The sequence below is a fragment of the Aplysia californica genome, unplaced genomic scaffold, assembly GCF_000002075.1.
Source record: "Aplysia californica isolate F4 #8 unplaced genomic scaffold, AplCal3.0 scaffold00711, whole genome shotgun sequence".
NCBI lineage: Eukaryota > Metazoa > Mollusca > Gastropoda > Aplysiida > Aplysiidae > Aplysia > Aplysia californica.
In genome coordinates, this window is record NW_004797981.1 from 340,786 (window position 1) to 350,973 (window position 10,188).

Below are 10,188 nucleotides of genomic sequence, written 5' to 3' on the forward strand. Positions count from 1 at the left end.
GAAAAGTTAAATAGCCGCACAGAATTCTACACTTATAGAACGGGAACTGTACCACGTGACCTGTGAGGAATTGAAGACCGAAAACAATGGCGTCTTGAGGGAACGATTTTTCGTTTTCGGAAGTAACCCTATAGCTTTTAAAGCAATAGCGGCTTTTACAAACGAGTGAAAAGTGGAACATTTACTGTCCAGTTTGTAATTTTGAGTTACAGAATTCACTGTGCAACTAGAGATTGGAATTAAGGTTTTAAATTGTTGTGTTTTTGGGTGCAACAACAGAAACAGCAGACATAGAGAGTTTATAAATATAAGATCTACAGAACTGTGAAAAAAATCGTAACACGGATGGGATTGTTCACAGCACTTCTAGCTTCCCACACACATTTTGCATACGCATATGGCCTACGTAATTTTTTAGTAGCAAAACTTGTTACAAGAAATTTGTTTTACACTGAACATATTTTTTCACTAGATCTAATTAATGTTCTCAAAACATGCGTTCAATAATTAACTTTATGTCGCCAGCAGAAGTAGAAAAAAGGACGGACTTGCTTTTAAAAGAAATTTAGCTCCAGCAATAAACTTTTTAAAAATCTGTAGAAACCATTGACTGGGATTTTTTTAATATATTGGGCTTGTATTTATTAAAGAATTTTCTTTAAAGAAATGTCTACAATAATATAGAACTTATAGATGTGTGCAAATGTTTGAAAAAAATACTCATTGATTAAGAAGAATTGATATAGATCTAAGTCATTATGTAAAAGTAGGAGAATCTAGACCTAGGTGTTTGATAGTTCAGTAGCCTAGATATTTGATAATAAGTTGCGCATCAAATTTTTGACCGCATGCTACAGTAGTAGAGATAGCGTATTATTTTCTTCCAAAACATTAATTTCCGCATCCATACACCTTTTTGGGCCTTTATAAGCACATGTAGTCCTACTTTAATTATGTTACTTTCATAATTGTTTTTGAAAGCATTTTCAATTCCTTTCACTTTCACTTCCCACGCGTGGGCTCATATAATTATGATTATAATTTAAGATTCCAAATCTGACGAATGTATTATTGAATAGCGTATAATGCTGAGTTAGCAAATGCATTGCATTGCGCGCTATTATCAATTATTGAATTGTAACTAGACTTCAATTTGATCCGTAACAAGAGACCACTTATTCTTTTATACGTGTTCATGAATGTGTGTTTGTTTACTGTGTGCGGGGATTAAAAATTAAAGATTAAAGATACCAGATCTGAAGAATGTATTTATAAAATAGCGTAATAGTGCTGGGTTAGCCGATGCCTTGTGATACACGCTTTTATCAATTAATTGAATTGTAACAGGACTTCGATTTGATCCGTAACAAGACAACACTTATTTTTTCTTATACATGTTCAAAAATGTGTTTTTGTTTACTGTGTGCGGGGATTAAAAATTAAAGATTAAAGATTCCAGATCTGACGAATGTATTTATAAAATAGCGTAATAGTGCTGGGTTAGCCGATGCCTTGTGATACACGCTTTTATCAATTAATTGAATTGTAACAGGACTTCGATTTGATCCGTAACAAGACAACACTTATTTTTTCTTATACATGTTCAAAAATGTGTTTTTGTTTACTGTGTGCGGGGATTAAAAATTAAAGATTAAAGATTCCAGATCTGACGAATGTATTTATAAAATAGCGTAATAGTGCTGGGTTAGCCGATGCCTTGCGATACACGCTTTTATCAATTAATTGAATTGTAACAGGACTTCGATTTGATCCGTAACAAGACAACACTTATTTTTTCTTATACGTGTTCAAAAATGTGTGTTTGTTTACTGTGTGCGGGCATTAAAGATTCCAGGTCTGACGAATGTATTTATTAAATAGCATAGGCCTATAGGGCAGGGGGTGGCCAACGCATTGCGATACGCACTTTTATCAATTAATCGAATTGAAACAGGACTTCAATTTGATCCGTAACAAGAGACCACTTATTTTTTCTTATTCGTGTTCAAAAATATGTGTTTGTTTACTGTGTGCGGGGATTACAGGGGGACAAGCCCATCCCCTCGACATGTGATCCAGGGTATGGGGATACATTTTTCTCAAAATGCACACAGCTCTGAAATCCTTGACCAGTGATCACTCGCCATGGAACTCTTTCTGTTGTGACTGTAGACACAAGTTTCTTCATTATCACATCTAAATGAGCCTATCATTCATGCATTAGAAATCACACTCCCAACACACAGAAAATGACTTTGAACATATATTCAGGAAACATAATATGCCAGTTCCACTCTTGTTTACTTTGTTTTGCATTATTGGCTTTTATGTGTAAACCAATATTTTGAGGCCTTTTCTGCATTTTTGTGTTTTTGGCAGCATGTACAATAGGCCTATGTATTTTATGTGCAACCGACACATTCTCCAATCTCTTGTATTTGTTAGACTCGCGCGAGCTTTAAACAAAGCATGTTAATGTTAATGTTGTTGTATGTACACACTACTGATGCAAACACAGAAATGAATTTTTAAAGTGAGAAATAATACATTTCCTCAATATAAGCTCAATTTATTTATCTCTTTCTAGTAAATTGGAGAAAAGGCTTATATTGTTCTTTTTTGCTTGCTTTGGATGGCCTTAAGTTTAATGACAATATTATTGTAGTGAGCATGTTACTGTCAGCGTCCCCTTCGTAGATCTAGTACTAATCAAGACTAGATCTATATCTAGATATTTTGCCAACAGAATTAATGTTCATTATTAGTGTTATTATCAAGTGTATTGTGATTGTGAAGATCTTTAATAATAGATCTAGATCTAGATATCTAGAGATCTAGATCTATCTTGATCTAGATCTAGATCCGATCCCATCATTAAAAAAACCCAACAAACCAACAATACAAATATAAAAACATTGTAACATTGCCAAATATGACATATTGTAGGCAATAAAAATGTACTAGACTATTTCACTATATTTCCTCTTCGAAGGAAGTTTTAAAATACTGATGTAAGGCGTCTTCCAAGCCCTACCACTATCATCAGGGTGCATAGCAACGCGAAGCCTCGCTGTGCGGCGCAGCCAAAGGTGCCCTCAACCGGCCGCCGTGTTTTAGTTTCAATTCCTCACAGCGAATCGGCGATCGCGAAGAGGGAGTTTCGCTTCTATAAGTGTAGAATTCTGTGAATAGCCGTAGCATCTTTGTAGACAACCAAATCAATTTACTTTTGTGTTTTAACATCATTTTTTAACTTTGTTTGGGACAATTTGATCGTCCACACCGATAGACAGTATTCAGAAAGAGACAGGGAGAGAGAGAAGAGGGGAGGAGTAGATCTTGCGAGAACTTCCGGGCGGGTGAATAGCCACTTCCTTATAGAACTGACCAGCCGTCATTCACGTCGACTATTCCTTTCCTTCACAACACACACACACACACACACACACACACACACACACACACACACACACACACACACACACACACACACACACACACACACACACACACACACATTCTCTCTCTCTCTCTTTCTCTCTCTCTCTCTCTCTCTCTCTCTCTCTCTCTCTCTCTCTCTCTCTCTCCTTATTTTATACCCCTACTTTCGCCATCCCCACCCCCTCCCCCATTCACACACACACCACTGTAAACATTGTAATATAATGTGAAAGAGCTAAAATATGCGGTAGTGTCAAGAAACAATATTATGAATAACGTATGAAGGAAGTTACTGAGATTAATTGAAACTGACTTGATCGGCACAGAAAAAGAAACACTACTAGGCCAGAAAACAAACTGAAATTGAGAGGCATTAAACTGCTGATCCTGGCCTTCAGTACTTTACTCGTACTTTCTACACCCCCACATAAAATATCGACGTGCACTGGACCCGTTAAATATATGTAATAAGAACTGTCCTGTATGATGACAAAAAGTTAATTGATACTGTACCAGTGACGATGTCCCAAGCAGATCAAGTCTACAATCAGATAGTATACAAAGCTGGACAAAGTTAGCACACGGTTTCCGATCATTATATCATCAATTATTTTTCTTCAACTTCAACGCACTTCTCACTTCTCAGAACAGAACACTGTGTTGTAACAAAGTGAGGAAGTGGGTCAAATGCTAATTATAGAACTTGGTGTCTAGCTGGGGTGACGGTTGAAAAGGGGAGGGAAAGGAGGGGGTAGGCCTGGCCCAGACTCTGACAGCCGAGTGCCTATCGCTCCTCGTTAAAATTCTCCTTATATATCTTCACTAGACAATTCCTCCTTCCGCCGGCCAGACTCCTACGGGCCAGGTAAGTTATTAGGGGGGGGGGGAGAAAACGATGAGTAAATGTGAAACAGGAACTATAGGTGGTTAAAAAATCAATAAACAAAAAAGATTAGTGCCATGTTAACAATAAATGTTCTGATAGTAGAGAAAGGCTGAATGATAAATACATGTTTTGCTGATAAAACAATACATGTGTCTGTGTTGCTCAAGACAGTCTCAATCGTAATTTTGTAAGCTACAAAGAGGCCAATTTGGCAATTAAGGGATGCCCTATTCCTTCTGAGGGCTGTCGATGGATTTGTCCATGGGACTGACGTCATCGTTAGGCCTAAGCTCGCCGTGTGTTTGGGCGAAAACATAGAGAACGCCGATTTCGGAGACCTACTCAGTAAGCGCCGATAGGTATAAAAATTCGCTTATGACTTCCAACTTGCCCCACATAGAACTGGCAGACTGCATGCGGCTTTAAGATCGGATCGGCGTTGTGGCTTTATCGGAATCCAAACTACATTTTGATAACGCCGAAAAGCTGGGATGGGCGCCTCCCTGTCAACTCGCGACCTCAGTGCTTTCTTGTCGTATCTCCATTTTTTAACAGTGAAAATGTGATTTCGTTGTTGTGAACTGTTTTCACTGTTATTAAACATGGAGACGCGACAAGAAAGCACTGAGGTCGCGAACTCTCAATGCCGCCTCGCCGTCGCGAACTCGGGTTGAGCGGTTTGCGTGACGTCACCCGACTGGACTGGGGACAATTTTAAATGGTCATTTCAGAGCTGGTGTTTCACGGAGGACAAAAACTAATTACATTTTTGAAATCAGCGTCGTCAAATTAGGGTGTTCCCTGAGCAGAATTACATTTTAAGCAATATTTTAGGAATTTCGAGGTTTTTTTAATCCCCAAATTTATGCTTCATAAATACCAGCTGTGTTGTGGTGTAATTGTTTTCTTATGTCTAGGTCTAGGCCAAGGCGTCCTGCATGTGGGGTCAAGCAGACACCTACTGGCACCTGTCCGAGTCGATCTTCAGCCGCCTAAGTTTCGGCTTTCTTTATGTTATCGCCCTTTGGCCCCGTACGTAGTAGCCTACGAAGTTCCGCGACGTGACGGCTTGATGGGAATGGAGACGATTTAAAGTTATTGAGCCGGCGCGATAACAAACGTGAAGGAATGAGGCTCTGTCGCGACAAATAAACAGCAGTGAATCTCACTTCTCTATTTGAACGCCTTCAAATCGGCAAGGTGCTTTTTGAATGTTGATACATGTTTGTTTGGATTTACTTAAAACTGAATGAAAATCATCATCAGCAATAAATCTCCTGTCAACAGTCCAGCTGAAAAAAATATGACCGGCACCGCCCAGTTAACAAACCGCTCCTATTCCACCTGTAAGCCCCTACATCTTAATAAAGAGTAAAGAGAATAACAGCGTCTTTCGACCAAGTCACCATACTATAGACTACTGTAGCTCGCACAATGACTGCAGTGTGTCGACCTAACAACGCACTGGGTGACCTTAATGCATAACTTTAGATTCAAAATTGACAATTGAAAAACAAAGTTTGCTCAAGCTAACAAATATGGCATCAAATCAGATTCCATGTGAGCCACTTCACTTATTTACTTTGCTTATTTTGATACGCTGATTTCGAAAATGAAATCAGTTTCTAGTTGCGATGATTATTTTGAAAATTCTGCACGCAAAGTTTAATCTTGCGCGGCGGCTAACTTCAAAGGAATTTTGCGTCACATCCACGGCTTACTAAAATTATCAAACCTCCTCAGCGGGCCCGGAATCTGAAAATGTGGAGGCAAGTCTAAAAATGAGGTCACAGTAGCCTACGCGAGACAATTAGACAGCAGCGCAATCAGATCACCGTAAGGGAAATCAAATAAGACTGTGCTTATTATACAACTACAAATATTATCTTAATTGGATTTATGATAACTAAATTTCTAGATCTAGACTCTAGTTCTAGTCTCATTTCTCGTTCTAGGTGCGGCAAAAGAGCTTCACTTCCCATTGGCAATGGGCACAGAAAATAATGAGAGAAAGAAGAAGAATAAAGACAGCATTTTATAACACATATCCATGGAAAACACAATCCATGCTCTATGTGCTAAAAAATATACTCATTCATTATGCAAGCATGGAATAATTTATAGGCCTAACAGTAGAAAAATTGCCAAGTATGGGTAACACACATCAACATGTAAGCATGTATACACACATAGAGACATATTGGGGGGCTCTCGTGGCCTAGAGGTTAAGGTGTTGGCCTCTCATTCAAAGGTCCCGGGTTCGAATCCGGGTAGCGACCGAAAAATTTTCTTCTCTAAAATTGTCTCCTTTCCCCTCCTTTCCTGCTCTCTAGCAATGTTCTGTTGTCTGCTTTCAATTCCACTTTCTGCCCCCACCCCCTCACCTCCTTTGCCCCCTCCTCTGGGCTCCTGACTCTTTCTGCAGCCTTTCTACTGCTACTCCTTGGCTCCTCCTTACTGCTGTCTTTCTGCCACACCCCTGATCTTCTGGTAGGAAAGATCTACACCTAGCCTTCTCGGACAAGGGCGAAAAATCTCGGAGGGCCCGTGTGCAAGTTGCGCACGTTAAAGATCCCTTGGTGGTCTAAAATCGATAAGAGTAGGTTTCGGCCGCCACCCGGGCAAAATTCAAAATTTCCTACCAACTAAAAGTATTAGGTGTGTCCCGCGCGCTCATATGACCTTATGCAGTTGCGAGCGCCGTAAAACACTTTATAAAAAAAAAAGAGACATAGTCTAGATAGACACATATGCGTTCACAAACATTACAGTGTAAATATTATGAAAAAGGTTTAAATTACATTGTTTATGAAGACAGCTTTAGGACTTTCTGTTTAGGTTCTTTCTCAGATGGTGGATTGGATATCTTGCAGAAATTGTTTAGCAAAATATTGCTCAAGACAAAGCAGTTGTGTTGTCTCATCTCAAAACCTTAATACTGTGAGATGTCCGTAAATATTTCACTCAGAGAGTTTCTGCATAGCCTACCTTGTCAGACACTGGCTCCTACAAATGAACACAATGAATCAAAAGAAACAATGTCTTTTTTGTGAATATTTTTCTAACTGGTCACTTTCGACAGGCGCGGTTCGTCCATAGAGCACGGTCGTGCAGTGCCGCCCACATTTTTTCAATGTCCTATTACGTAAAACATCTACAATAATAATTTTTAAAAAAGAAGCCAAAAACAAACAATAACCAAAAACTATATCAAAACAAGGTCCTCACTGGCGCCATAACCCATTTCTGTGTCTATAGCGCCGTAAAACATTTACTATGCCCTGCAACAATCCACGCGCTTTAGCTAAACATAATAGGATTATTATTCAACGGTGTAACATGACCTATAAATCGCTCTTGGGGATAACCCAAGCAATGACGACACTCGTAGCGAGTTTGGCGATACATTAATAAATATTAATAAGACGGCACATCTCAAATGTGCTCCTGCCGAATAGTGCCGAAACATAGCCCACAGTAGGCAGTCTAAAAATAAACACGATAGACCGTACGGTATTCTCTGCCAATATTATGTGAGCCCCGGAGCAATCCAGCGGTGTGCTCAAGTGAATTGTGATTGGTTCATTGTCTGTCTTGCAACTCTTTTAAGTGACTCTGTGACCGTGAACCTGAGGGAGGTGAACGTTACCGTCCTATGAGCTGTGCCTTTGAATGATTTTGTAGTGGAGTGGTGAAAATTATTATTTGAGTGTTCAGTTCTAACACAGGATGAACAAAATTGATGTTTAGCTAACAATCAAATTTAGTACTAGAAATCAAAGGACATGTAAAAAGAATGAAAATAAAAGCACGAGGTCCTCTCTCACCAACCCAAAGATCCTAAAATTATACACCGTCTCATTTACTGTGCCCTATAATCACAAAGGGCAAAGAAGGACGAGAACATTTTGTCAAATATATTTTTCTAAATTAGGAAATGAATAAGTCAAAAATCGGGCTCCGCCATGGGGACCTATCTATCTTTTTGCAGGTACTTGCCAACTTTCAACTCTGTAGCTGTTGTAGCTTTATGGGAGAAGTGACAAATGTTGCCAAATATATAATAGATATATGTGTGTGGTGTGTGTGTGTGTGTGTGTGTGTGTGTGTGTGTGTGTGTGTGTGTGTGTGTGTGTGTGTGTGTGTAATAGATGTTTTCGTTTCATGGCCTATAATATAAAACAGCAAGTACAATTTTGATTCACGTGACATATTTTGCCAATCACATTCATAACCGGGAACAGAACTAGGGGAACGTAATTCGCAGAGAAAATCGCTGTTTCCCTAAGGTGACCATGAAGTTTTTTACACACGTCTCGTCTTTTTGTTAGTGTTGATGAAAGCAATTATTTATTCACTTGTCACGCTGATTTGTAACTGTAGCCTGCGTGTACATGTACCATCAGAGAAAGTTAAGTTCGTTTTTAAACTTGTACCTTGCTCGTGCTTCTACGGTTTTGATTTCTTTGGATGACTCAGTGGAAATCTTATAATACGCAATACGCATTTTGCAGGGGCAATATAAAAAAATATAGATCTATAAGTGCATCCTCTTTTTTCCTCTTCTTTTTACCTTAAAATACGTGATAGGCAGCAAAGAAATTCACATGTAGTCGTGAGAATTTACAGCAAATAGGACCTGCTTAACTTACCATTAGTCTTCTTTTTTGCATAGGTGTGTTTAATCTATATCTATATTTTCACAAATTAGAGAAGTTTATTTGAGTAACACTACTCTCGGGAAGAACAGCAGCACTGCATTGGGTAGAGCTTCTTGATAAACGACATGGAACGAAAGTCTTCTGCGAGAAACAATGGGTTGAAGCTATCCTCTGGAACACCGGCCATGGTCACAGTTTGCGACACAACGACTTCGGGGTGCTTCTCTGACCCCCAGAACTCTTCTAGATGTGTCTCCGACCACACGAAGCACCATAGCGACGGAGACTACGACCTCTTACAACATCACAGTATTCGCAACCGTTACCAACATCAAAACCACCGTGAAAAAACGCAACAGTGGCAGCAGAAACAAGAAAAACAGCAGGAACACCAACAACAGCAACACCAGCATCACAAGGAACAAAACTGTGACACGTCGCCTTTTGACAGCTTACCTAAACAACAATTGCCACGCCCGGAATTATTTCAAATCCGAAGGCAGCACGAACCTCTTCACCCAAGCCCCACACCCTCATCTGCTCTTCTGCTATCTCAGCATTTTCTCTCCAGTGATGAAGACGACTCTGTGGACGGAGAATCCGGGGCTCATCGGCAGCAGGCTACACACGGTGACACCAACAATTTTCATTACAGCTCTGGACAAAATAACAGGATAGAGATAACGTGTGAAGATCAAGAGCCCGGACGGTCAAGATCAAAGGTCCCCGAGGAGATTCGCTTGCGGATCAACAGCCGGGAGCGCCAGAGGATGCATGACCTTAACTCTGCTCTAGACAGTCTAAGGCAGGTTAGTATGTGGTGGTTGTTTTTAATTCAAGTAGTCCCCTCCCGTCGCCCCCTTCTTAGCTTATAAAGAAAACGAAACAAAAAGACACACAAAAATAAAAACCTATACCCCCCCCCCCCGAATCCCCCTCCTTAAATTGTAAAGCCTTCAGTTTACAATAATGGGGCGTACCAACAATTATGAATTGCATTAATTACTTAAAAGCATAAACCAACAGTGCGGTATATACGTTTTATTTCCTATGCTTCATTATCGAAAGACCCTACAACGTGTTGAAATTTAATTATCCTGGGATGCCACAGTTCAGAAACACAATAATAAACCCACGTGCTCACACATACACACATACACGTACACTCAAACCAACACGCACCCGCGTGCGCGCCCACAA

At 39.8% G+C, this 10,188-nt stretch overlaps 1 protein-coding gene across 1 annotated transcript in view; it reads left to right on the top strand.

The window, feature by feature from the left end:
• The first annotated feature begins 9,113 nt into the window (after nt 1-9,113).
• LOC101862069 (putative uncharacterized protein DDB_G0288537) overlaps nt 9,114-10,188 on the top strand; it is a 2,629-nt gene continuing 1,554 nt past the window's right edge. The window contains exon 1 of the mRNA XM_005108717.1: nt 9,114-9,797. Coding sequence (XP_005108774.1) covers nt 9,114-9,797 — 684 coding nt within the window. The remainder of the gene's footprint in view (nt 9,798-10,188) is intronic.